This window comes from Artibeus jamaicensis, unplaced genomic scaffold (assembly GCF_021234435.1).
Source record: "Artibeus jamaicensis isolate MK-2021 breed Jamaican fruit bat unplaced genomic scaffold, CSHL_Jam_final contig_887, whole genome shotgun sequence".
Taxonomy (NCBI): Eukaryota; Metazoa; Chordata; class Mammalia; order Chiroptera; family Phyllostomidae; genus Artibeus; species Artibeus jamaicensis.
In genome coordinates this window covers 810,836-837,830 of record NW_026522003.1, presented here as the reverse complement: position 1 = coordinate 837,830, position 26,995 = coordinate 810,836, and the positions used below count along the sequence as shown (strand labels likewise).

The 26,995-nt window shown below is 51.9% G+C and overlaps 2 protein-coding genes across 8 annotated transcripts in view; one reads left to right on the top strand and one right to left on the bottom strand.

Moving 5' to 3' along the window:
- The first annotated feature begins 2,549 nt into the window (after window positions 1–2,549).
- Window positions 2,550–26,995, top strand: part of NGDN (neuroguidin) — a 78,797-nt gene continuing 54,351 nt past the window's right edge. For 3 of the 7 annotated variants that reach the window (XM_053654865.1, XM_053654861.1, XM_053654860.1), the window contains exon 1: window positions 2,550–2,736. The gene's annotated coding sequence lies outside the window, so the exon portion shown is untranslated. Of the gene's footprint in view, window positions 2,737–9,348; window positions 9,385–20,597; window positions 20,662–26,995 lie in introns of those variants that run through there. The other 4 variants (XM_053654864.1, XM_037129474.2, XM_053654863.1 and 1 more) reach the window with 4 other exon arrangements.
- MYH7 (myosin heavy chain 7) lies at window positions 4,706–26,274 on the bottom strand. The gene is made up of 40 exons (XM_037129394.2): window positions 26,250–26,274; window positions 24,855–24,896; window positions 24,239–24,447; window positions 23,803–23,946; window positions 23,365–23,521; window positions 23,134–23,161; window positions 22,421–22,529; window positions 22,247–22,339; window positions 22,085–22,148; window positions 21,581–21,679; window positions 21,246–21,349; window positions 20,474–20,612; window positions 20,260–20,378; window positions 19,997–20,146; window positions 19,565–19,735; window positions 18,662–18,971; window positions 18,313–18,380; window positions 17,857–17,944; window positions 17,095–17,212; window positions 16,828–16,951; window positions 16,407–16,543; window positions 15,905–16,160; window positions 15,061–15,303; window positions 14,698–14,874; window positions 13,761–13,906; window positions 12,558–12,648; window positions 11,431–11,820; window positions 11,069–11,195; window positions 10,812–10,930; window positions 9,931–10,127; window positions 9,183–9,366; window positions 8,843–9,008; window positions 8,587–8,711; window positions 7,747–8,055; window positions 7,292–7,495; window positions 7,045–7,170; window positions 6,662–6,937; window positions 5,670–5,765; window positions 5,417–5,551; window positions 4,706–4,847 (listed from the first exon to the last, which is right to left on the bottom strand). The coding sequence occupies exons 3-40, from the start codon at window positions 24,437–24,439 to the stop codon at window positions 4,830–4,832; spliced, it is 5,808 nt and encodes a 1,935-aa protein (XP_036985289.2). The 5' UTR covers window positions 24,440–24,447; window positions 24,855–24,896; window positions 26,250–26,274; the 3' UTR covers window positions 4,706–4,829.

Genomic DNA, 26,995 nt, shown 5'->3' with positions numbered 1-26,995 from the left:
GGATGAGGAACCATGGCAGCGGCCCGCCGGGGAGAAGTGAGCAATCGGTGTGGAATCAGAGTGGAGAACAGAGAGAAGCAAGGAGATTAGAACACACAACCAGGAAGGAAGAGCAAGGGGGACAGACGAAGAAGTACTGATGGGTATTGACAAAGATGAAGAAGTGAAATAAAACCAAACAAAGAGAGGAAAGCCATTAGAGGAGGGACAATGATGGAGACAGTTGGGGGGAGGACACAGAAAGCAGGAGACGACAGTTGCAGGAAAGAAAGGCAGATGGGAGAGGAAAAGGTTTCTGATTTTTCCATTGAAACCTCCTCTCTGTCAGTGGGAACTTCCCAGGGCTGGAGAAAGGCAGTTCTAGCAGCACCCTGGGGCCTCCAGTCGACTTGGCCCCACTCTCCCGTGAAGACAGAGTCTCTCAAGGTAGGAGCTCTAGGAATGGGCCACAGAGCCCCCACCCAACCCCACCTCTTACCTGGTTCAAAGGAGCATCTGTCTGTCCTTGCAGCCTGCTCCTTTTATATCCTGCTGCCCCCACCCCCTGCCTAATTTGGAGTCCTTCCGGAGGGACCCTCCCTCCCACCTCTCTCCTCTTCTAGCTCCTCCTCCCTTGATCCTTTGGCTCTGGAGGTGAGAGAAGGACAACTGGGCTTCCAGATTTGCCCATGAAAGGTCTGTTGCCCTAGCCCCTCTGGTTCCAGGACCTTTTTTTAGTCCTTGTGCACATTCCTCCCCTCCACAGGGCTGATGGGCAGATAGTGGGAAGAGAGCACCTTCTCACACCACCTCCCCCTCCCTTACTTTGGTTATTTTTAACCTGAAGGGTGAGTTGAGCACACTGGGTGAGGGTCACCTTCTCCTGCAGGCCAGATGATTGTCCCCTGCCCTCCAACCACAGGCTCCCCCCATCTTTTTCACCCTCTCCTTTTCACTCTGGCTTGTCCTCACACAGCGCCAGGCTGGGAGCATCTCCCACTCTCCCACCTGGAGTCCTACAGTGCTAGGGACTAGGAGCTGAAGCCATGATGCCCAGGGAAAGGGTCTGCTGATCAGCTCCATGATGTCTGTGCCGCTGTCTCTCAGCACAAAGGTTGTGTCTTGTTACCTTCTGTTCCCCAAATTTTCATGCAGGTGTCCTCTTGGGGACTTGAGGCTGTGCTGCCTTGGGGACATATCTGGAGCCCCCAGGCCCTCCCTTCATGCTTCTGATACATTGCCCACCATCCAACCTCTCAAACAGGGGAAAGGGCGTTCCCTTATGCTACCATAGAAGATCTGTACTCAGACCGACAGTCCAGGACCCTTACATACAAACTTGACCACCACACGTCCACACCCATGCTTAGCCACACACATGTAGAATTTTCACACTTATAAACTTAATCTTGCAAATTATCCTCCTTGCTGTTATGTACACTGACACACACATTTGCACACATACACTCCCTGCCTCAACTGACACCCTTTGCTCCTGGTGGGGGTGCAGCGAGGAGACATTAATCTCTGGGGCCTGAGGGAAGAGTGGTGGGGGGCTGCTCCCTTCCGCCTCTCTGGACTGCCAGAGAGTGCAGGTGCTGCTGAGGCTGGCTGGGGCCTGGCAGGCCTGGAGATTTACAACAGTTGGGCCTTTTGCTCTTTGTTGCCTGGGGTGGGGGTGGGGGTGGAGCTCTGTAGTCTGCCACCCCTTCCCAGGTAGAACTCTGGTGCCCCTTCCAACCTAATGGGGCTCATATTCACATGCCCTTCTTCATGGTGTCCCCAAGTGCCCCAGGCCCTCAAGGTCTCCCTCCCCAGCCTCCACTAATGCCACCTCTCAAAAGCAGTAGGTGTCAGGTCTTCAGCAGCCGTGACTGTTATGACTAAGTGGACATTGTGTTCAGGAAACAAAGCCAGACTCCCCTGCTCTGGCTTTCCCCTACACCCTCACACCCAAGAATACTCTCCCAGCTCCCCCGCCCCCCCTCCACTCCATCTACTCTCACCTCTCAATATAGCTCTAGAGTGTGGAGGTGGGTAGGACAGACAGGGGTCAGCTTCTCTGGGTAGGAGAGCTTTCCATTAAATATGAGGCTTCTCTCTCAAGGTCCCCAACTCCCTAGGACCCTCCACTGCCCCATTATCAGACTCAGGAATATACATCTGTCTCCAGATGACTTGTATCCTATATCCAATGACCTGTGAGTCAAGCCCACATTTCCATCTCCTGCAGGTGCATACGTCAAATTGTTACCCCAGGGAATGCAGGCCACCTGTCGCCAGCTCTAGGTCATTTGAGGCCCCATTGTGCAAGCTGGGGGGTTAGTCCTGGCTCAGTGCCTCACGCCTGGTTCCCATTGCCCTGGGGATATGATAAGGGGCTGAGAACAGCAGGTCAGGCTAGGTCCGGTCCAGGTGACAAAGATTAGGCTTTGTCCTTAGGGAACCCTTTGTTCTGAGCAGGCCAGATTCAATGTAGGTGGAGAGGTGGGTGAGGGGTGGCAGGCAGTTCCTGCTGTGTCCTATGGAAGGAGGAGGAGGGAAGGGGCTAACCTGGTTCCAGGGCTCTGCCCCCTCTGTGGTCTGGTTTGCCCTCCTCTTCCTTTCCTCGGCCCCTTCTACTCCCCTGGTTCTCACACCCACACATGCTCTCCATCCTCTCTCAGCTCCTTCCGAAGCAGCTCCTCATTCTTCTGGCAGTCCTAGAGTGTGAGGGCACGGGATGGAGGCTCCTGCCACAGGTGAGGGGATGAAGAGGTAAGGCCCGGATCCATGGCACCAAGTCACCTCTCTTTGCCTGGTTCCCTGTATCTTTGTCTGTCTCTGAGTCCGACAATCCCTTCCCTCTGCCTGTTCCCTTTCTCAAAGTCAGATGTGGCCTGTGCCATGTTTCTGTCTATCTTGGGGTCTGACGTGCCTATATTTTCATGCGTCTCTGCCTTCTTTGAGACTGATCTCTGCTTGTCCTTCTGCCTGTCTCATCTCTGCTTCCACATCTTTCTCCAAGGTCTTTGTTGACCTCTTTCTAATCTCCCTGTTCTCAGCTCTCTTGATTTTCCTTGCATCTGAAGGTGACCCAGGATTCTTTCCTTGGTCCAGGATCACCCCCATCAGCTCTTCTGGCTCCTCTGTCCAAGGCTCACCTTCCCTTCTCCTCTTCCATCCCCTCTTAGCACCCTCCTCTCCTGTGGCTCAGCTGATAGTCCTCTCTCACACCCGCTATTGTCTGCCATTCTCTCAGCATCCAGATCCTGCTGTCTTCTGCTTTAGGAACTTAGGTTCTTTGGGTGTCCCCTGTATCTCTCTTTTCAAGTGTGTCCCTCTCTTTTCCCTACTGATTTCCTCATTGATGTCCAAATCCTTCCTAGGAAAAGAAGTGGTCCTAGGGTGGAAGAATGGAGAAAGCTATGAGGAGAAAGGTGGGAGGGGCTGTGGACCTTTTCTCCTCACTTCCTGTGTCTTTCTCTTTGTTGGTTTCCCTGGTCCTCCTGTGCCCCAGTTTCTTGAGCTCGCTCCCTCTCTCTCTCCTCAGGTCTCTCTCTCCTCTTTCCTTTGCCCTTTCCTTCTCCCTTTCTTCCCTGTCTCTTCCCCTCCTGTAATCTAACACTGGCATCCCTCAGTCCTGGGATGGTACCTTGCCTTCACTCTGACTGTTGCATTCAGAGCTCAGGGTCAGAGTGTGGGGTGGAGTGGGAGCTTGGCTGGGAGTGGCTGTGTGCGGTAGGCTTGGGGAGATTCAGTTCAGGGGTGAACCAAGGCTTCAGGAGTTCCAATAGGAGGCCAACAGTCCCATTGCCTCTTGAGCCCCTGCCTTCTATGGTCCGCAGTCCCAGGCCTTGCTAAGCAGCACAGGTGTGGCAGTGACTCCAGGGTTCTGGGCTGGTTTTGCTTGAGTGGGGCTTGCTTTTTCCTCCCGGCCTTTCAGTGATTTGTCCCTTCCTCCTTTCCCCCCAGAGTCTGGTTCACACATGTCTCTTCCCAGTCCCTCATCTGCCTGCTTCCTCTAAAGATGGCCTGTCATAAATGGACCAAAGATTCCCCCACCTTCCAGCAAACCCAGATGAGGAGGGTCTTGTGAAAGGAAGTTATAGCAGGAAGAAACAAGGGAGAAGAAAGTAGCACCCTGGATGGAGGGGCCCGGATGGAAGGTGGGCTGAGGGTACAGTTCTGCTGGTGAAGTGGGGAGAGGGGCCTGGCCTTTGTGGGTGGTTGGAGACAGTGGTGGCTGTGTTGGGAAGGGTAGTGGGCTACAGCTGCAAGACCTTGTGCCCTCTCAGAGACCTGCTTTGACTGGGCTTGGGGCTCAGTACCATACCTGTCCAGTGGGTCATACCTCATAGGGTATCCTACACACTAACCCTCCGCCCCCAGCCCAGCCTTGGTGTTGTTGTTGATGGTGGTGGGGTAGCGTTGATCAGAGCTGGGACATATGTCCACAGCAGAGTGGCTCACATGCTCTAGGCAAGTCTTAAGAGTCTTCCTAAATCTCTTTAACTTTGAGTGTCTATGAGCCAGGGAGAGGGCTGGGAGGAGAGGTGTCAGCTTCTGAGGAGGAGGTGAAGGGGAGCACAGGCATTGTTGCACTGGGGGTGCTCAGAGCCTTACAGGCTCCCTGGGGGCACCTCCTTGGTCCAGCCTGTGAAGCTGCCCTTCCTCCCCTCACTTTTGTGTCCACCCCGGTATGCGTGTCCTTGTGGGTGGCAGGCAGTGAAGAAGAGTCCAGAGGTAGAATTTCACATTGAGGAAAATTGCTTTATTATGCTTCCTTCAAAAAGGCTGTTTTACAGGCTCTAGGACTGGGATTCTGTTGGCACCCTCAGGGCTGAGCAGATCAAGAAGCTGTGGCAAAGCTACTCTTCATTCAAGCCCTTTGAAAGGAAATAAAGTCCAACTTAGGTGGGTGTTGGGTAGGGATTGGCACAGAAAACAAAGGGGAGACAGGGCACTCAGTGGGGTGGAGAACTGCTGTGTGGCCTGACAGGGGCCCCATGATGGTGGGAGATATGTCCTAAGGATCGGGGTGGAGGGCATGTTCTGAGTGGTAGGGCTCTGGGGTCCGCCAGAGGGAGCTGTGTGGGTGAGGACAAGGGGTGCTTTGGCCTGTCCACTTTAAGTTTGCATTGCAAGGTTGTAGGTCAAAACAAGGTGAAAGAGAAGTGGAGCCTAGCAGCTGGGAGAAACTGGAGCATACTGGGTATACTGATGAAGTAGGGTTTTCTCGGGTTGCTGACCACCCTGAGGCTGGGATTTGCAAAATGATTGCAAGTGAGAGCTGGAAGAATCTTAGAAATCACAGAGGACTGAATCACCTTGCCCTCCAGGGCCTTGGAGTTCAGTTGGGGCAGATGAATAAAGAGAAGGCATCCTTGTGTTGGGGGCTGAGTCTGGGCATTGATGGGGGCCATTGACAGATATTGCCTGGGGGTAGGGAACCCACCTTGGTGCCGATGTCACGGCTCTTGGCCCGCAGCTTGTTGACCTGGGACTCAGCGATGTCTGCCCGCTCCTCCGCCTCATCCAACTCGTGCTGCACCTTGCGGAACTTGGACAGGTTGGTGTTGGCCTGCTCCTCCTGTGGGGGTTCAGGGGGGAGAATTAGGTGAGAGGGGGCCTGGGGTTCTCAGCCTCCCAGCCTGAGCACTGGCTCCGGTGTCCTTCCTCCAGGCTCAGTCCCCAGAAAGGTCACTCACCGCCTCCTCAGCCTGGCGCTTGTAGGCCTTGACCTTCAGCTGCAGCTTGTCCACCAGGTCCTGCAGCCGCAGCAGATTCTTTCTGTCCTCTTCCGTCTGGGGGTCAGGGATGGTCAGGAGTGAGGACAGCACAGTCATAGGAGGCATGCCCCATTCCCCCACTGGACATTTTTACTCTACTTTCTGATCCTCACCAAACACTTGTGTTATCCTTATAACTTTTCATCTGGCCCAAAAAAGTATAAATATTTTTTTGCTGGTATGTTTCAAGAAAGGGTTAGGGAGCTGATAGGACTCTAGAAATCATGAGGAAAATTGTGTGTGTGTGTGCTGTTTTGGGGAGCGGGCCTTTGGAGGTTCTGGGACCCCCCAGAGGGCAAACTTCACAGTTCTAGAGCCCAGCAGGGGCTTGCAGTGACTCTGGGACTGAAGGTGCGATGGGATCTCCTGGTCTGCAGGGAAATGACATAGACTTGATCAAGATTAAGGACAAACGTGCGTAGAGGGATGGTGACTTTCTGGATTGGACAGAAACAAAATCTAAGTGAGGATCTATTCTAGAAAACACCATGGAATCTAAAGTCTATATCTCCTTGTGTAACTGAAAAGTTTTGTGATTTGTTTGAATGGCTTTGGCATGTTTTTGATGGATTTTGGTGGTGATGGTGTCAGGCCAAAGCTTGGCCACATACTTGCTTTCTGGTAACACTGTGCAGGCTGAGCTCCGCCTGGAGTGTTGTGTGTGTCCCCAGCAGACAGGCTGAGGGTGAATGATGAGGTAAAGCTCTCAGACAGTAATCCCAGGGACTGACCTCTATGCCAGAGAACACTGAATATAGGACAGGGTCGGTGATGTGAAAATGGGCTTCCAGGGGTTACACTTCCATCCTTTGCCCTGGAGGAGGGTCACAGAGAACACTTCATTTCTTTTGGATGGTTGTCACCCTGGCTTCAGGCCATAATGCAGAGGACCTGCCCCAGAGCAGCCGCACCTGGTAGGTGAGCTCCTTGATGCGCCGCTCACTCTTCCTCATGCCTTTGATCGATTCTGCATTGCGCTTCTGCTCGGCCTCCAGCTCGTTCTCCAGCTCCCGCACACGGGCCTCCAGCTTCTGCAGCTGCTTCTTGCCACCCTTGAGGGCAATCTGCTCAGCTTCATCCAGCCGGTGCTGCAGGTCCTTGATGGTCTGCTCCATGTTCTTCTTCATGCGCTCCAGGTGGGCGCTGGTGTCCTGCTCCTTCTTCAGCTCCTCCGCCATCATGGCGGCCTGTGGACAGGAGAGAAGTGAGACGTGGTGTGGCCGAGTCCTCTCACACTCATGGCCCAGCAAGGAAACGCTGGTCTGGAGCAGGCGGGCAGGGTGGTGGCACTTACATCTGTGATGGCTTTCTTGGCCTTCTCCTCGGCGTTCCTGCACTCCTGCACCGCCTCCTCCACTTCAGTCTGAAGCTGCGACAGGTCTGCTTCCATCTTCTTCTTCTGGTTGAGGAGGCTGGTGTTCTGAGGGTAGGAGTGGGTAGAGCATGAAAAGCACTGCACATCCATGACTAGCTTCCAAACCTCACATGCTGGGTCCTGCAGCTTGTGCTTGCCTCCAGGAATGACCAGGAGAACCGCTCACCTGGGAGTGGAGCAGCTGCACCCGCTCACTGGTCTCAATCAGCTCCTGCTCAGCCAGCTTCCGAGACCTCTCTGTCTGCTCCACCACAGACCGCAGCTCCTCCAGCTCAGCCTGCAGCAGGTTGTTGCGCCTCTCCACAATGGCAATGTTCTCCTTCAGGTCATCGTTGGCCCGCACTGCGTCGTCCAGCTGGATCTGAGTGTCCTGTGAATTAGGAGATTGGTCATGAGAGAGGCAGCTGGCCTTTGGGCCCATCAGAAAGTTGTTACACCAAACTGGGTGCTGATGGGGAACCCACTGTGGTTGCTTAGGAGGAGCCTGTGGGTTGTCTCTGCAATGGCCCTGGGGCAGGAGGGATCTGGAGCTGTGATGGGACACCACCACCCAACTTGGCCATGTGGAGGCCATCTGCCCTCTGGAGAGCTGACTTCCTACTCCCAAGAGTCACCGTGTACCTTCAGTAAGCTCTGGAGATTCTTGAGTTGCTTCTGGGCCTCAGCGGCCATGCGGTTGGCATGGCTGAGTTGGATCTCCATCTCGTTGAGGTCACCCTCCATCTTCTTCTTCACACGCAGGGCCTCATTGCGGCTGCGTGTCTCTGCGTCCAGGGAGGTCTGCAGCGAATCCACTACCCGCAGGTGGTTGCGCTTGGCCTGCTCCATCTCCTCGTCCTTCTCAGCCAGCTTCCGCTCCATCTCTGCCTTGATCTGGTTGAACTCTAGCTGGGCCCGAAGGATCTTGCCCTCCTCATGCTCCAGTGAAGCCTGGGGGCGGGGGTGAGAGGGTTGAGGCAGAGTCATGGCATGTGGCGAGGGCAGGGATCTGTCCATGAGTTACAGATATAAAGTGAATTCAAGAATGGTGTAAGTGGTTCAGTCAAAGAAACATCAAGAGGAAGAAGAAAAGAGAATTTAGAAGAAAAAATAGGCCTAATAGAAGGTGATTCAGGCCTCAGAGAAGAGCTAGCAATAAAGACAAAGAGGAAAATGAAGAGGAAGTTGTTACCAAGGAAACAAATGCAATTAGGCACAGACTTGTGAAAATCCCAAAGACGGAGGCAGGGGAGGAAAGTGAAAACAGGAAATCTTTTCTAAGATGTAATAGGTAAAATGTTTGTGCAAAGTAAACTGAGTGACCTGTTCATTCATTGTACAATATTTGTTGATAGCCTAGTATGTGCCAGGCACTGTTCTAGGCTCTGAGGATGTAACAGTGAACAAATCAGACAAAAGGGAGACAACAAGGATTACAGCCTAGAGCTCTACTTCCCCCCCCTCCCGCCCCCCCCCCCACACCTCTGCCTCCTCCAGGGCTGACTGCAACTCCAGCTTCTCTCCCTCCAGCTGCTTGCGGATCTTCTCCAGCTCATGGATGCTCTTTCCGCTGGAACCCAGCTGCTCAGTCAGATCAGAGATCTCCTCTGTAGGAGGAGCCAAACAACTCAGTTAGAGACTGCCCTGGTCCATTGGAGAGGGTATGCCTCTTAGTGGCCCTGTGTGCTGAAGAAGGGGGCATTCTTCCTACCCCTCCCATCCTCAAGACTTAGCACACCTTGAAGGTTCTTGTTTTCCCTCTTGAAGGTCTCCAGGTGCTCCAAGGACTCCTCATAGGCATTCTTGAGCTTGAAGAGCTCGGTGCTGAGGGAGCGAGCCTCCTTCTGTGAGGACTCCAGCTCCGACTGAGACTCCTCATACTTCTGCTTCCATTCGGCCAAGATCTGCAGGGACAGGGTTGGGGCTCAGTGTGCAGTCCTGCCCCCACCTCCAGAGGCTGCCCAGGACCCTTGCCTGGGCTCAGCCTCCTCCCTGCCTCTAAGGAGGATGTTCCTGGCCTCACACTGATGCAGGTACCCCTGGCCTGCCCCCTGGCTGCAGCCCCCACCAAGTCCCACCTTGTCGAAGTTCCTCTGCTTCTTGTCCAGGGCTGCGGCTGCTGCGTTGGAGCGCTCCACGTCCACCATCAGGTCCTCGATCTCATTCTGTAGCCGGTGTTTGGTCTTCTCCAGTGATGAGCATTTGGCATTGACGGCCTCCACGGCCTCCTCAGCTTCCTGCAACCGCTGGGCCAGCTTCTTCCTGCCCCAGGAGATGGGGGTAAGGGGAGAGGATGGGGAAGATGGAGAGTGTGGATTTGGACAAGAGGAAATGACAAGAGTCTTCTGGCAAACAATACTTGAAAATTCAGAAGTGTGTGGGAGCAGCCTGAGGATGGGCCCCAGGGGGAGGAGAACTGAGCAGGCAGAGAGATTTGGTGGCAAGGTATGAAGAAGCACAGCACCCAGGAGGGCCTTCTGGGTGGCATCCCTCTAACCCTGGGCCAGCCTTTAGGCTGCAGACATGGAGGGCATATGAGCTTCTACAGGCCACCCCACCTCCCCCACCACAGCACCCTGCTCCAGGAGGGAGCACTCTGCCCTCAGACAAACCTTTTGTTCGTCTTATATTCGGATGAGAAACATAACGCGAGCAAAAAGCTTCCCTGAGAGGAGAAGGAGATGGAGCCAGGGCAGGGTCCTCCTGTGTTGTCAAAACTTAGCTAAGCATCCATCCCCTGTGGCCGATCAATCAACTGGGGATCGGGCTGCACTATGTCCTGTCTGTGTTGGGGCCCCAGACAGAGGCGGGCTGCCTGGGACTCACTTGGCCTCCTCGAGCTCCTCTGTCCGCTGGATGGCGTCTGTCTCATACTTGGTCCTCCACTGGGCCACTTCTGAGTTGGCCTTGGACAGGACACGCTGCAGCTCAGCCTTGGCCTCTGTCTCTTCCTCATACTGCTCCCTGAGCAGATCGCAGTCATGCCGGGCTGACTGCAGTGCGTGGGCCAGGGCATTCTTTGCCTGGGGAGGTGAACACCAGGAGTGGGCTCAACTTTCTCCATAAAGCAATGTCAGGCCTTGCCCATTTCCTCACCCTACTTTCAATAGCCTTTCCATGGGTCACCTATCTCTAAATCCCCCGTGGACCAAGAATGGTTTACTGAATACTAATAAGAAAGTCCACCCATACAGCCCTACACTATTTCCAGGAAGCTTCATGCCCATCACCCCTGTGCTCCTCATTGCAGCAGGCATTATCATCCTCACCCCCTTTTGAAGACAGGAGGCAGAGGCTCAGAGAGGTTAGGCGATTTCCCCAAGATCACCAGGCTCTAAGAGGCAGGTTAGAATTTGAGGCCTGGCCTTTTAAAAAAGCCACAGCCTTTCCCCTTTTTTGTGAGCCCAGCAAAATTGTAGGAATAGGCTTCAGTGGAATTTTTTTCTCTAGTTTCAAATTGCCTTGCTAATCTAGAACCCACAGGCACCCTTTGCCCCTGGCCTTCCCCATAGCCTTCTAGGAATGGCAGCAGAAAGCCTCAGCCTAGGGATTAGAGTTAAGAGGCATGTGGTAGGGTCTAGGCTATTATTCCTTTTGGAATTCTGGGAGAATAATGAACAAACAGCCACCCTAGTCTGGGGAAAGGAAATGATGTGGATACAAGGCCACCCTCAGCGGGGGGCCAGTAGCCTGAGTCTAGACCTCACCTTAACCTCCTCCTCCAGCTGCCTCTTGAGGTCCTCCAGCTGCTGAGTGTAGGTGAGCTTTCCTCGGGTTAGCTGAGAGATCAGCGCCTCCTTCTCATCCAGCTGTCGGGACAGCTCACCTGGAAAGGTACCAAAGCACACCCAACTCTTAAATGCCAGGCACTCCTCTCGCTCCCAACCCCTTTCCTAACTCTCAGGCCCCATTCTCTGGAGAGGTATGTGTGTGTGTGTCTACCCAAGGCTGGGGTGATGCTCACCATTCTCAGTCTGTAGCTTGGCCCGCTGGCTTGTGAGGTCATTGACAGAACGCTGGGTTTCCTCAGCTTTGCTCCGGTGCTCATTCATCTGGTCTTCCAAGGTCCGGCACATTTTTTCCAGGTTAGCCTGAGAGACAAAGGAGAGTCATACAATGGCTGTAGGGGGTACTTTCAGGGGTGTACTGGTAGCAATTAAAGGAGAAGGAAGAGGGAAAGCATGGATGGAAGGAGAGATCAGAGAACTCGGTAGAAGAAGAAAAGTAGAAAACAGCCATCAAAGAACAGAGGAGGAGACATGGGCAGAATGTGGAGGTGCGTGGAGGGAATTGGAGGAGGGAAGAGGCTAAGCGCAGACTAAGCACCTTGGCCTTGATGATCTGCTCCATGTTGGAAGTGACATCATCCAGCTCCAGCTTGAACTCACTCTTCTCCTTCTCCAGCTTCTGCTTCACACGCTGCAGGTTGTCAATCTGCTCGCTTAGCTCGGCCACACTGTCAGCGTGCTTCTTGCGCAGGGCTGCTGCCGTGGCCTCATGCTGCAGTGTGGCCTCCTCCAGGTCCCTCCTCATCTTCTGGAACTCAGCCTCACGCTTCTTGTTCATCTCAATCTGTACAGATGTGGCCCCGCCAGCCTCTTCTAGGCGCTCACTAATCTCCTCCAGCTCCCTGGACAGGTCTGAGCGCAGCTTCTCCACCTTGGCTCTGGCCGTGCGTTCAGCCTCCAGCTCTTCCTCCAGCTCCTCAATGCGTGCCTAGGCCCAGATACTAAGAGCTCAGACACATTGCCTGGAACTCTCCATCAGAACCCCCTCCCCCTGCTCCAGAAGACTCCCAGCCCATCTGGAACAGCAAGTCAGTTTAGTTCTACCAGTGGAGGTATGGAAAGAAAAGGATTTGGGGGATATGGTTTAGGCAGCAGAGTTAGCCTTCCTTCAGGCCACAACATTTACATTCTCTTTACTGAAAGGAAAGTGGTTGAAGCTTGTTCTTGAAGAGGGACAAAGAGACCTGTGCTCTAGGGATCAGTTTGGTGGGAAAAATAATACAAGTTAAAATGAGAGAGCCATGTTTGTCTGACCAGGCAACTAAAAACCTAACAATGTCTGCTCTAGAATAAGAACCAAAGTCATAGACCATCAGGGCTGAAGGGATCTTAAAATTACCAGGTAACAGGGGAGGACATGGAGACCCAGAGATCTGGAGCAGGCTCCCCCACTGTCATTAGCTAATCCGGAGCTAAAATAGGAAGCCAAGATTTCTGTCCCCCAGACCTGTGAGCTTTTCAAGGTCTCTTCCTACACCATCCTTGGATCACCCAGTCCCTCATGGAGGTGTTCCATGGGGGAACTATGATAGCTCAGGGTCCCGTTTCATGGGCCCATAGCAATCACCTATAATGCTAGGGAGAAGACAGCTTGCAGGAGGGAGTTGGGAAGCTGAGAACCAGTCCAGGGAGTCCAGTATACACCCTGGGCATCCCAGACTTTACCTGAAGCTCTTTGATCTTCTTCTGCAGCTGACTGCCCAGGGCCTGCTCATCCTCAATTTTTGCATTAAGGGCATTCAGCTCAAAGTCCTTCCTGTGGGGAAGGAGGGAAGGTGAGGATAGGGAGGCCGTTTGGACTCCAGGAGAGCTCACCAGTGGTTGGAAATGGTAGCAAAATAAATGAACAGCAGGATTTCATTAGAAAACAGCTTCCAGGGCTGATGGAGGGTCCACCTGCTGAAGGACTGAAGCCCAGCAGGAAATGTAATGGGAAGAGCACTGGCGGTGGAGCGACAGGACCTGGGCTCTGAGGGATTCTCCCTCTTTGGTCTGTACAATAAGGGGGTTGGTCTGATTGTTCCAAAGACCCCTTTTAGCTCCAATGGTCTTTACTTCTGTCACTCTTACTTCAAACCTGGTTTATTTTTCTGAACTTTTGTTTCCCCTTTGGTAAATTGGGGCTAAAAATACCATCCTTAAAAGGTGATTTGAGGATCAATGAGATCATATACTCCCTCATTCCACAAACACTGTGCCTGGGGAGGTGTGAAGCCTCCTGGGCAGACATAGCCCAGTGAGGATATGGATCATGATGATTCTCAAAGCCTTTCAAAGGACTGAGTGTAAAGTACCAGAAAATCCTTGAGTATCCACATATATTTTGCAGGTTCACTGTTTACCAAGTTGGAAAGTGGAATTATACATTTTGGAAGAACTTGCAATAACAATTAGGACCACAAGTTCATCAGAACAAAAGAAATGGCCCAGACTCTGCACAGTTCAAGTGTGATGGCTGACCCATTTCTCTGTGCTCTGGGTTGTCTGTGAAGGACCTAAAAGAACATTCTTGAGAGGCTGCTTTGTGGAGCCTTCTTTCGTGTTAACAGCCGGTCTCCAAAAAGACTTGTGTGTAAAGGGGGCAAGCTGTTATTTTCTGCCCCTTTTAAGTGCCCAAAAGAAAGAAAGAGCTTGAAGAATTCAAGCTAGACTCTTTTCCAGTGAGGACTGCTGGGCCCTGAAGTGCATGTCTTGGGGAGGAAAGCATTCTTCCTGGAGGCTTTAACCACAATTTTGCACCCACTTATTGAAGCTGCATGAGGCTGTTGCCTCTGAGGATGGAGGTCTTGGGTCAGCTTAGACTGCCATTCACAGAATAGGGTGCTGGGCTGGGGAGGATAAAAGGCATCAGGGAGGGGAACACACTACTTTTTCAGCCGCTCATCCAGCTGCTGCTTGTCATTCTCCAGGTCCATGATGCTCTCCTGGGTCAGTTTCAGGTCACCCTCCAGCTTACGTTTTGCTCGTTCCAGGTCCATGCGCACTTTCTTCTCCTGTTCCAGGGACCCCTCCAGCTGGTGGAGAGAAGGACTGGTATGCTTCACGAGGACAAGATCTTGACTTGGTGGTTTAAAAGCTTAGTCACTCTGGGGTTAGGAGATCCCAAGAGACATCCAGTACTTGGGAAAGCTTCCCCAGCGCAGTCCCAATGTTACCAGGGAGCTGTGAGAGTACCTAGCATATAGGGATGCTCAGTAACTGATAAATAATTGAATGAATGACTATGGGCTGAAATACCTAAGCTACATTTATTTATTCTGCATCTTATAAGCACCTACTGGGTTTCAGGGACCATGCTAAGCACTGCAGAAACAAAATTGAATAAATTCAAGTTACTGACTAAAAGCAGCCCAGTCCTATGAATGTGACAGATACTTCAATAATGGCAAGTCAGAGTAACAAGTGAGTCAACAGAGATATGCACAAAGAACTATCTGTGGAAACAATGATCTCTGAGGGCCAGAAACTGCCTAAAATATTAGAAGTCTGGAGATTCTCCTTGAGGAGCCTCAAAAATTCCCAAAGAAATGTATTGTGTTCTTATGAGATAACCCTCTAAATCCTGTGGTTGAAGGTAGTGATATTTAGACTTGAACCTAAATTGAAATAAGGAAGTCCACATCAACTGTTGATCATATCAGTGAGATGAGCTACATAACTAACATTTGATCACCCTCCCCCTTTTTGATTCCCCAGCTCCCTTCTAGAAAGGTTTTAGGAAAGAGAGCACTCTCCAATACCACCACACACACACAAACACCAGTGGACGTGTATATCTAGGCCCTGTGACAATCAATCTACTCACATCGTCCACCTGCTGCTCCAGCTTGACTTTGGCTTTGGTCAGGGTGTTGACCTTGTCCTCTTCAGCCTGGAGGTCATCCAGGGCCTGTTGATGGGCCTCTTGCAGAGCTTTCTTCTCCTTGGTCAGCTTGACAATGATCTCATCCAGCCCAGCCATCTCCTCTGTCAGGTTCTTCACCTGTCAACCAAGAACCCCATCCCTTTTAGGGTCAAGGGTCACCAGCCTGGAGACATCTTTGGAGATCTCCAATGTCAAGGACCACACTGTATCAGGATCCCCTGAATGGCTTGTCATTGGTTAAGGTTAGTGTGGTCTTTGAATCCTGAGGAGACCCAGGCTGAAACCAGAGGGAGCTGCCCTCACCTTGTTCTCTGTTGCATGCTTCTCTTTCTCCACTTTGGCCAGTGTCAGCTCCAGGTCATCAATGTCCTTCTTGAGCTCAGAACACTCATCTTCCAGCTTGCGCTTCTTGGCAGTGAGCTCGGCATTCATCTCCTCCTCGTCCTCCAGCCTCTCAGTCATCTCCTTCACTTTGGCCTCCAGCTGGATCTTGTTCTTGATCAGCTGGTCGCAGCGTTCCTCTGCATCAGCCAAGTTGTCTTGTTCCTGAAGGTGAGACACAGAGGGGAGGTTTTTCAGTGGGTGGGGTCTTTGCTGTAGCAGGTGGAAGGAGGGAGAGGCTCAGCCATCACTATAGGAGCTCCAGAACATCCCCCCTCTGAGAAGAATCTCAGAAGGATGGGAGGAGAAGAATTCCAGTGCAATGTAATGGGAATATTGGGGGATGGGAACAGAGGAAAGAAAATAGTAAGTCTCTTCATCTGGCCCTCTTCCTCTGGTCCCCTCCACTGAAGGGAGGGAACTACATAAATATACATAACTTTATATATTTATAATGTAGTGACATGGGCAGCTTTAAGGATGAGGACATTGAGACTCAAAGATAGTGCATAGTTTGCCCAAAGTCACAAAATTATTGAGCTGTGGATCCAGGATAAACCCAGGTGAAAAGCCTGTGTTTTAAAAGTTAATTCTTCCCCATGCCCCTTCCCTTTTCTTCTATCAAGGGGCCTCTTTGGAAGTCTTTGAAAGCATTGATTCCAGAGTCCTCTGCCTGTGAGGAAACAAGATGAAGAGACCTTGGGTAGGGAGGTGCAGGGTGCAGGCAGAGCTGGGTAAAAGAGCCAACAGTAGCCCATAGTCTCACCGCCTGCACTTGGAGCTGCAGGTCGTTCTTCTCCTGCAGTAGGGACACCATCTTCTCCTCCAGCTCCTTCCGGCGAGCCTCTGACTTCTCCAGGGCCTCTTTGAGGCGTCCAAACTCCTCCTTCATGTTGGCCATCTCCTTCTCTGTCTCTGCACTCTTCAGCAGGGGCTTGATCTTGAAGTACAGCTTCATCCAGGGCCAGTTCTTGACTCCCATGAAGGCACGAATATTCCACTGGATTATCAGCAAGGAGTCTCTGTAGGAGCCCAGCGAGAGTGGTGGTGAGAGGTCCTTCCTCCTTTCTTCCTGGAGGGCCCTAGGAGGCCCTGACTCCTAGGCCCTTTTTCTCATCCGTCCCATTCCCTGACCATGAGGTCCACCCTCTGTCCCTATGAGACATTCCTGCTGGTTTCATTGTTTGAAGATAATGTGAGTTTTTTCACCTGACATCACCCCTTAACCAGCCTGTGGTGGTTGGCAACCTCCTTTTGAGATCTCCCACCTGCGTTCCACCAGCTTCTTGAACTCTATTCTGGAGAGCACGCCACGGGACTGGGCCTGGATGCGGGTGATGATGCGGCTCAGCCTCTCATCTCGCATCTCTTCCAGCAGCCCCAGCAGCCCCGCCTTGAAGAACACCTGTGGCAAGGGGGAGAGCCAAGGGGACCACAGCCTCAGAAAAGGGTATCTAGGGTGGAGGAAGAGGGTGGGAGACCCAGGCTGAGCTCCCAAGGGACCCATCACCTGCTCATTCTACACCTTGGAGTAAAATATGAAAGACCAGACAGAAAGAAAGCCTGGATTCCAGCCTTTGGGTTGATGCAGGGAGCCAGGAATCAGGGGTCTGCCTTCTGAACTCCCAGCTGCTCCACTCATGATGGCTGCACACCCTACAGTTCCACCCCATGGAGCTCTAGACTGACCTTGGTGTGGCCGAACTTGTACTGGTTGTGGTCAATGTCCAGGGAGCCCAGCAGCTTCTCTGCTCCTTTTCTGCTGTCAATGAACTGCCCTTCAGGGATGGCTGATGGGTTTAGGATACGGTATCTGGGAAGGAGGTGCCCAGAATCACCCATGGCTGCACTGATCCAGTCTGCCCACAGAATCTGGGGCCACCTGCAGACTTCCCTCCTCACCAAGGCTGCCTAGGCTTCCCCTGTTCCCTGAGCCCTGGGGCATCCTGTACCCACCTCTGCCTGAAGTCCCCATAGAGGATGCGGTTGGGGAAGCCTTTTCTGCAGATGCGAATGCCCTCCAGCACTCCATTGCAGCGTAGCTGGTGCATGACCAGGGGGTTGTCCATCACCCCTGCAGCAGGAGGGAGGGTAGAGGAGTGTGTGGGGAGAACACTGGAATAAGTGCCAAGTGTCCTGAGTTCTGATCCTGCCTCTGCCACTTAAAAGCTGGTAACCTTAGCAGGTCAGTTTATAATGATTCTTAATTTCTTTTCATTTTTAACAGCTTATGAGAATAACCAAAAGCTTTCACAGTTTTTATATTGTGAATGTCTATTACCACAGGGTAGCCAGAGCAGATATATTCCATTTTCCTAGAGAATAAACTAAGCCCAGACAGGTTAAGCCCAGAGAGACTAAGGGATTTGACCAAGACCACCAAGTTGATCAGAACAGAGACAAGCCTTAAATTCAGGTCCCTGAGCCTCCATCTCTTTATCAGTCAAAAAGGGGTAAGCAATCTGTATAAGTCTCAGTGGGGGTTGTATGGCACTAATGAGGTAATGTCCATCAAAGTCTCTTACACATTGCCCTGAGTTACACATTCCAAATGTAAGATACACTAGGGCAGGGGATGGTCCATGAGACCTCATGGGGGACAAGAGGAGAAGAATGTGATTTGGAAAGCACTGTAGTGAGAGATTAGGAGATGACTTAGAAGGCCTGTTCTTGTGCAGTGAGGCTGGCAGTGGGCTGGTCCTGAGGTCTGCGGCTCACCTGGAGACTTGGTCTCATTGGGGATGATGCAACGCACAAAGTGGGGATGTGTGGAGCGCAAGTTGGTCATCAGCTTGTTCAGATTTTCCTGTGACCCAAAAAATATGAGGGAAAAATAAAGAAAGTAAAAGAAAGAGAAGTAAGAATGAGAGAGGAGAGGGAGAATGAGAAAGAGAGATGGAGTGAATGCAAGGAGCTAACAAGAATGAAGGAATGTTAGGCAAAGGCATGGTGAAAGAGAGAGGGGATGCAAGGCAGGAAGGGAAGAAAAGAGGTGAGATGGGAACTGAGTAAGGTAAGAGGCCAGCAAATGAAGAGAAAGAGAATGGAAAGGAAGAGATGAGAAGACCAAGAGTGGGATCACAAATGGAATGAGGAGACAGGGAATGGGAAGGATCAGGATGAACAAGGCAAGGAAAGAACCATGCTGGGCTGGGGTTGGGCTCACACACTTACCCTGTGCAGAGCTGACACAGTCTGAAAGGACGAGCCTTTTTTGGCCTTGCCTTTGCCCTTATCAACAGCTGTGGGAAGGATAATCAAGAAAAGGGGCACAAGTGGGTGTGTGGGGAGGTCAAGACATGAGTGAAGAGTCACAGCTTCTAGTTCACATCTTCGCTGGTAATTGGCCTCCAGGGGAGGATCTTCACTGTGCTTGCCTAAGTTTCTCCACCCAATTCTATCTCAATGAGCCTGTAAATCTTGGGCACAGCCTGACACAGAAATGGTGGGGTGTTGCAACTGCCCTGCATCTGATGACCAGAAACCTTGTTTTCAAGCCCCCTGGTTTCCAGTTTCTACTTACGTGTATCAGCGCCAGCATAATTGGCAAACAAGTTGCTGAGGAGCTTGAGGGATGACTTCTGGTACAGACCCACCACTGTCTCATTGAGTGGGTCTTTGTTCTTCTGCAGCCAGCCTATGATGTTGTAGTCCACAGTGCCAGCATAGTGGATCAGGGAGAAGTGGGCTTCCTGCTTCCCCTTGATATTGCGTGGCTTCTGGAAGTTGTTGGACTTGCCCAGGTGGTTGTCATACAGCTTTGCTTTGAAGGTCATATCGGTGGCCTTGGGGAACATGCACTCTTCCTCCAAGATGGACATGATGCCCATGGGCTAAGGGTGGAGGGGAGAGCATCACTGAGCATACCTCATACAGATGGAGATTGATCCTGCTGTAGGGTCCATATTTGCTTATGGAAATGCCCCTTTGGGCATTAAGGTATCAGGCTCGGCTCTGAATATAGTTACCTACTGGCTGACACCTGTGTAAGCCTTCCCAAAGTGGAAGACTTGGATTTCAGAGGGACCTTTGTGAAAGTCTGGGAATGTGGATGCTATGGGTGCTTTACATATCACCCGTCACCCAGATCCCTGAGACAGTGGGGTTGAAAATAGGTGCACTCTTACAATTCCCCACCCTACCCTCAAACTTTCTGCTCCTTGGATGGGTAAGACAGGGTGGCTAACCACAGTGGTGTGGGAGACTGTCCTGGAGGTGCCTGTCCTCTGTCTACTCTCAAGCCCCTGGGAACTCAGCTCTCCCAGGTGTCACCCTGTACTGGGTGGCTAGGACAACAGGGAGCTCTGGAAACTAGGGCTCCAAATTCTTCTGTTATCCAGATTCTGTTTCCCAGAAGAGATTGGGCTGCCATTTTGACTGGGGCATTCAGTGTGAGTGGAGAGTTTAGGTGAGGCTGAGGCTGCACCTTCTCTATGAGGTCGATGCAGGCCTGCAGGTCCATGCCAAAGTCGATGAACTCCCACTCAATGCCCTCCTTCTTATACTCCTCCTGCTCCAGCACGAACATGTGGTGGTTGAAGAACTGCTGCAGCTTCTCATTGGTGAAGTTGATGCAGAGCTGCTCGAAGCTGTTGAACTGCAGGGGGAATGAGGGCAGAGCCAGGTCAGATAGGCAGGTGTCTGAGTGGCCAGTGGGCTCAGCTCAGGGCTGTGTCCAGCCCAGTGAGGGGTATGGCTGGTCTTCTCCCCTGTGAGAGCAGGGAGGGAGCGCCCCTGAAGGCAGGATGATGACTGCCTCCATCACTGCTGAAGGCCACTGCCTTCCCAGCACTGGTTGATGGTCATCCTGTTATATGTGAAAACGAGTGCATTATTGTTCTCCCCACTCCCCACTCACGTCGAAGATCTCAAAGCCAGCAATGTCCAGGACACCGATGAAATACTGGCGTGGTTGCTTGGTCTCCAGACTAGCATTGATCCGTGTCACCATCCAGTTGAACATCTTTTCATACACTGCTTTGGCCAGTGCCCCAATGGCATATGACACCTGGAAGGTAGGGGAGAGACCCAGGTGAGCAGATCCACTGGGAAGAGTGAATTTCAAAGCTCCTACTGCACCATGCAAGTCTTCACCACCATTTTTTTTTTAAGATGACCCACCTGCTGGACATTCTGCCCCTTGGTGACATATTCATTGCCCACTTTCACCCGAGGGTGGCACAACCCCTTGAGCAGGTCAGCTGAGTTCAATCCCATGAGGTAGGCAGACTTGTCAGCCTCTGGGAAGAAAAGGCAGGGTGGCAAAGTTGATAACTCTTCTGCAGAGGCAGCCTCCAGTGACTCCGCAGCTGCTCCCAGAATCCCAGACCCCCACCTTCAGTGCCGTCTGGCTCAGCTTGCTCCTCCCGCTGCTTCTGTTTGAATTTCATGTTTCCAAAGTGCATGATGGCGCCTGTCAGCTTGTAAATGGAGCTCTTCTCCTCTGGAGTGAAGCCCAACACATCAAAGGCATTCTGTAAGAAGGCCCCATATTGGTGGATCATAGGAAAGGAAGTATGGCAGGTAAGAGAGATCTCTTTTCAGTTGGAGAGAAAACTTTGTGAGTTTTGAGATTCCCATACTCAGTGGTGACTCCAAAACAAAAATGAGAGGTATCAACACAGGGCAGACTGCCTCAGCCCAAGCTTTAGGGGTCATATCTGTCCTCTGGGGAGCCTCTGGGTTACCCATGCATGTTTCCTACTGTTTCTCTTTTTCTAAGACCCACACTTGCTTCCCTGCCTGGACCTTCCATATCTGTCCATATCTGGTATTTGTCTAACAGCTTGCCCAGCTCATGGAATCATCAGGACCCTTCCTTCCCTCCTTTCCTAACTGATGTCTTATTTCTTGGCTTGTCTGCTTCTCTGCCCCGTGGCTTTCAGTCCTCTCTGGTTTGATTGAACACCAAATACTGGCCAGCTCTGTCTTGTCACACCCATACCTTAGCACAACTCTGACCATAGGGACATGCTGCTCTTTAGGGAGGTCTATACCACTATGAACAACACACAACTACTGTCAGCTCTGCTCCTGGACCAGCGGAATGCCCATTTGCCCCTCACCACCAATACCCTCACATCTGGACTGGATCATTACACACTTACATCAGTGGCCATGAGCTCCTCAGAGTCATCAATTGAAGCCACAGTGGTCTCTCCTTGGGAGATGAATGCATAATCATAGGGGTTGTTGGTGATCAGCAGCATATCTATGGGAAGAAGATGTGGTTAGGATGTGGCACAAACCCCTGGCTCTCACTGGGCAGCTTGCCACAGCACAGGGCCTGTATAGGAGCACAAGATAGGGCTTATGTGGCTCCACATCCCCCAGAACTGAATCCAGAGTGCCCTAAACCGAGTACATGCCAACAAGCAGCAGCAAGCAGAAGGGACCAGGTTGCCATGGAGATAGTTGGTCTCAGTTGGTAGCTCTGACTCACCCAGAAGCTCAGGTTTTTTATTAGACAGGATTTGGTAGAAAATATGATAATCTCTCTCTGATTTCAGCTGGAAAATAACTCTGGATTTTTCCAAAAGGTCTGTGAACAGTAGGGAAGAAGAAAGAGAGAAAGAAAAGTTTATTGGATTTAGGTATAAGGAAACAGAAATGAATGATAAATGTAGCAAGCAAAAGGCAGAGGGAGAGAAGGAAAGAAAGAGCAAGAGATTCATACAGAGACAGACGGAGGTAGGGATGGAGACAGAGACCCGGCAGGGTAGAAATAACCTCAGAGAAAGACATAGACCTGCAGAGACAGAGATGGAGAAAGACCAGAGGAAGTCTCAGAGAGAGGTGGATATACAGACCTAATGCCACAGACACACTGAGATAGAGGGAGAAAGACTGAGGTCTGAAGACTCAGAGAAAGACAGACAGACAGAGGGAGAGATGGATAGAATGAGGATGAGCTAAGGCTGAGCCCTAGTAGACTCATGGCACTCACAGGTCTCTATGTCAGCAGATGCCAACTTTCCAGTCGCCCCAAAATGGATTCGAATGAATTTTCCCTGGAGAGATGGAGGAGTGATGAGTTGAGGGAAAGTTCATATTTGATGCCATCCCTTGACTGGCCCAAATCCCAAGTCCAAGGTCAGGGACCACTCACAAAGCGGGAGGAGTTGTCATTGCGGACGGTCTTGGCGTTGCCAAAGGCCTCCAGGGCAGGGTTGGCCTGGATGATCTGGTCCTCCAAGGTGCCCTGCAGAGGTCAGGAGAATGACAGGTGAGAGGGTTCTCTTTCCCTTTTGCAGCATGGGACTCTGGAGGACAATAGGTCTACCTTGCTTGGGTTCTGGTCCTTCTTGCTGCGGTCCCCAATGGCAGCGATAACAGCAAAGTACTGAATGACCCTCTTGGTGTTAACTGTCTTCCCGGCCCCGGATTCTCCGCTGTCAGGACATTCAGGGGCTTATTAGGCAGCGCACAAACACTGCTTGAAGCCAACAAGCCTGATCCTACTCAACAGTGGGAGCCCTGACACCAGCAGCTGATGGGTACTAAGCACCCCAAACATAGCTGTACTCTGACATACACAGGGTCAGGGGTAGCAACCAGAAAAATGGCACAAGAAGGTGCTGGATTTGGGCAGCTGGAACATAGTTTTAGTTGGGAGAAGTCAATCAGAAGAGATAGGCCTGGGACATTTTGAATAAAAAGGGGTAGGGCTGAAAGAATAGAGAAGGTTTCTGAAAGAAAAGTGGGATAAAAAGAAGAGTTGAAGAAAATATGGTGATACTGAGCTTAGGGATAAATGATAAGTGGGGGGATACTGGGTGAAGAAGATTGGAGAGGGAAAATAAGAGAGGGAAGGGGGAGAGCAAAGAGAAGGTAAGCGGAAAGGTAAGACCAGGAGAAGAAAAAGGAGCTGGCATGAAGGTGGAGGAAAAAGAGTGGGCTATGCACAGGGCTTGGGGGCCCTGATGGAGCTGGGGACCTTGATGGGGCTGGGGTCAGGGAGATTCTGGAAGGGAACTGGGTAGGAACCACACTCACGTAATCAGGATGGACTGGTTTTCTCTGTCTGTGAGGAGGAAACGGGGAGGGAAGGTCAGGAGCCACATAGGATGATGCTCTTGTTTGGTATCCCCCCCCACCACATCCCTACCCCCCTGCCCTTCTCCAGGCCTGTCCCAGCTGCCAAACCCCTCAGAGGAGGAAGAGAGACAGCATGTGTGTTTCTTACTGCGGGGCCCCCAGGAAAACCCTTCACTTGGGGCCTGTCACCTGTCAGCATGTACTGATAGGCATTGTCAGAGATGGAGAAGATGTGGGGCGGTGCCTCGCTCCTCTTCTTGCCCCGGTAGGCAGCCACCACCTCGGCATTGTACACCGGCAGCCACTTGTAGGGGTTGATGGTGACACAGAAGAGGCCTGAGTAGGTCTAGGGGTAGAAAAAGAAGACTGAGTTGCCAGTGGGAAGGATGCCATTAGAGTTAGAGAAAGATCCCAAGAAAGGAAGAGGAGAAAGGAAAATCTATGAATACACTAAATCTGAGTAATGCCAGTCCCCACGGTATTAGAACTGACCCAAGGATGTAGGAACTAGGACAGAGTGCAAGACTGCATGAGCACAAAGAACAGAAACTCTTGGCTCTAGAAGGTAGATACAGACAGACCAGGAAGCTACCAGATTCAGAGGGATGTCATAGGTGGAGAACTCACGTAGATCATCCAGGATGCATAACGTTCCTTGAGGTTGTAGAGCACGGCTGGCTCGTGCAGGAAGGTCAGCATGGCCATGTCCTCAATCTTGTCGAACTTGGGTGGGTTCTGCTGCAACACCTGGTCCTCCTTCACGGTCACTGTCTGCAACAGCCCACACGCAGAGCCACTGTCAGCCCTCCCTCAGCAGGGGTAGGAGATGGGAGAGTGACAGGACAATGGTGTTTGAGAGAGAAGGACCCAGGATCACAGAGAAGATACACTAGATATTGGGAATGAGAAGAGCTATTTGGAGGATCTGGATCCCTACCTAGAGGAAGGAAAAACTGGACCTTCTTTAGGTCTGTGCGGGGTGGACCCTGGTTACACACATCTCTGTCCACACAAGGTGTGGGGTTTGTCCAGGGTGGCTTCTCATGCTAGCCCTGCCACCCACCTTGCCATGCTCGGTCTCAGCAGTGACTTTGCCACCCTCTCGAGACACAATCTTGGCCTTGACAAACTCTTCCTTGTCATCAGGTACGAAGACATCCTTCTTGAGGTCAAAGGGCCTGGTCTGGGCTTCCAGCCGCTCCTTCTCTGACTTGCGCAGGAAGGGGGCGGCAGCCCCAAATGCTGCCATCTCTGCATCACCCATGGCTGTGCCTGTAGCGGCAAGAGAAGGAGCTGGCTCTCCTCCCCCTGCTCTCCTGTATACTGGGAGCCCCAGTGTTTAGCACCATGCAGCGGAGTCAGGAGGAGTCACTGGCAAGTCCCTTGTCCCTTGAACTTATCCCTTAACCTGAGACTGCCTCAAAAATCAGTCTGGGCAGAGGGGATGCTGACTTTTGTTCAGCCCGGGGCTCTCCTGGAAAAGGAAGGAGTGTCCTAGGCTTCTCCTGGGAGCAGGAATTTGACTATATCTGTCTCTGACCCTTGTCCTTCCCCAGCCTCCTCACTAGTTACAGGTAAGGATTCCTGGTCACCAAGACATTCTCCCCAAGGCCACACAGAAACTGGAGTTCTTTATCGTGCACAATCCACCCCCACACCCCATATGCAGCTTTTCTTACCTTGGCTTCTCAAAAATGTCTATGAGAGGAGCTGTCTCAAACCTGCAGGGGACATGGAGAGAGTGAAGGCTGTATTGGGGCCACCTCCCTGCTGCTCCCTGGCTCTGCCCTTTAGCACCCACTCATCCCTCCCCTAGGGCTGCAAATAGGCGGGAAGTGGTAGTCAGCTTCCCTGGTCCTATCCTCTCTTGCTTTCCAATCACACTGTTTTTCTAATCCCCTGAGCACTAATTCTAGTTTCCTGACATCAAATCAGCCCTGAGCCCTGGTCGCCCTTCCTTCTCCTGGGAGGTGGTCTCACCCCTGCCTATACCCATCTACTGAAGCTTGCTCTCCTTGAGGCACCTGATGAACAACAAATGCTCACATTTGTTCAGAGCTGCACAGCCTCCAAAGCATTTTATGTACATTCTCTTAGTCAACCCTCACCCCATTCTACAGATGGGGAAATCAAGATTACAGGGTTTGCTTGTCCAAGAACACATAGCAATAAGTGGTGGAGCCAGGATTTGAACCCTAATCTTATGACTCAAAAGCCAGTTCTCTTCCACCCTGTCCTCATCTGGTTCTCAGTCTTTGTGGACACTTTCAGGCGGGAGTGCCTGTGGGCATCCTCTCATAGACACACCTATCGCATAGCCAAACTTGTTCCACATGTCCTTCAATAAACGCGTGTGCCCGCCACTCACGTCTCACACAGACACACTCCTTTCCTTCACGTACCTCAGCACACACCCCCTTCCAGTGTGCCCTTATGCCTCAGCAATAGATGTGCCCTTAAATATATGTACAGCATAAACAGGCTCCCATGCTGCACACTGTCGAGTGTACAGAGACCTGGAACAGCCGCACTACCTGCCTGTGAACTCCTTGTGTAGAGTGTACGCACACTGCAGCAGTCGTGACTCCTGGATGTGCACACAAACACCTCCATGTGCGTGGACACGGGTAGTTACACACTGGAGACCTCACACTTCCTCAGTGATCATTCCCTGCCGTCCTCTTCCCCTGTGCCTACTGCCAAATGAAGCCACTTGTCCTCAGGCGTGATCATAAACACCTGTCTCCCACCTGGTATTTTTTATCTTAGGTAGTAAAGTACATACTCTCCCTCACCATGTGTCAGACCATGCATGCTTGTACACACGACACACACACATGCACACCCCTCTATTGAATTCTGGTCTCATCTGCATGGATACAGACATCCCCCAGTAATACATGAGCCCCACCCCAGGGCATGTACACACATGTTTAGACTTAAACATGTGTGTTCAGTTACCAGACCCAGTACTCTGCATGAAGCCCTGCTTGCAGCCTGCTATTCCTAAGAAGTCCTTTTCTAAACCTGGGGCCTCTTATCCCAGAGGAAGGCTTCCAGCTCCACACTCCTACCTGACAGCAGAAAGACAGAGTGCAGGACAGAACTGTGGAGCCTGACCTGGTTAGGGGCTGTATATATGGGGCAGCAGGGCGCCCCCACCCCCACATGCGCCCAGTCCCCAGCCGGATTTAGAAAGGACTGTTGTCACTAGAAGCATTTCCCCAGCCCCCCCCCTTCCTAACAGCACTCCCCTCCCCCTTTCCAGTGAGGAAACAATTGGAAGTGGTCGTCATTGTTATGGCATGGAGTGTGCAGGGTCTGAGTTCCACGGGGCGGGGATGGCTCTAAGTACAGCCAAAATATCTCCCAGGCCTCACATTCCACAGCTGGCAGGAGAGGGAATTGACCACAATCGACCACCCCATGACCTCAGGCAGGCAGGGTCCTGGCCCTCCCCCAGGGCTCCCCTGGACCCTAACACTGCTGCCCCTCAGTCCCCTGCCCCAAGCACTGGCCTGGCGGCCCCTTGCATAGCGCCCTCCCTGCTCTCTGGCTTGGGTCCTGCATCCAACTTTGCAATGGGAGGGGGCTGAGCATCAGCAGCAGAGGGTAGGACAGAGCTGGGGGCCTGTCCCTAAGGTGGGGGCTAGACTGAGGCAGCTGAAGAAGTTTTCCCGGGCAAGTGACAAGAACAATGACCAGAAAACTTAGAGATGGGGATTCTGGCTCAGGTACAAATTTTCTTGGACCAACCAGGTGATGTTGAGGTCACTGAGCTTCAGAGCCAGATAGGAATTAGTGATGGGTCTAAGCCCTT

What these genes read in the sequence shown, in the direction of transcription:
- MYH7 (XM_037129394.2), bottom strand. Translation starts at nt 24,439, where the DNA reads ATGGGTGATGCAGAGATGGCAGCATTTGGGGCTGCCGCCCCCTTCCTG. An exon ending in AGGAGCTCATGGCCACTGAT is followed by an intron (nt 20,613 to 21,245) that starts GTAAGTGTGTAA and finishes GCCTTCTTACAG; the next exon opens with AATGCCTTTGATGTGTTGGG. An exon ending in TGCAGCTGCTCCACTCCCAG is followed by an intron (nt 7,171 to 7,291) that starts GTGAGCGGTTCT and finishes TCCTACCCTCAG; the next exon opens with AACACCAGCCTCCTCAACCA.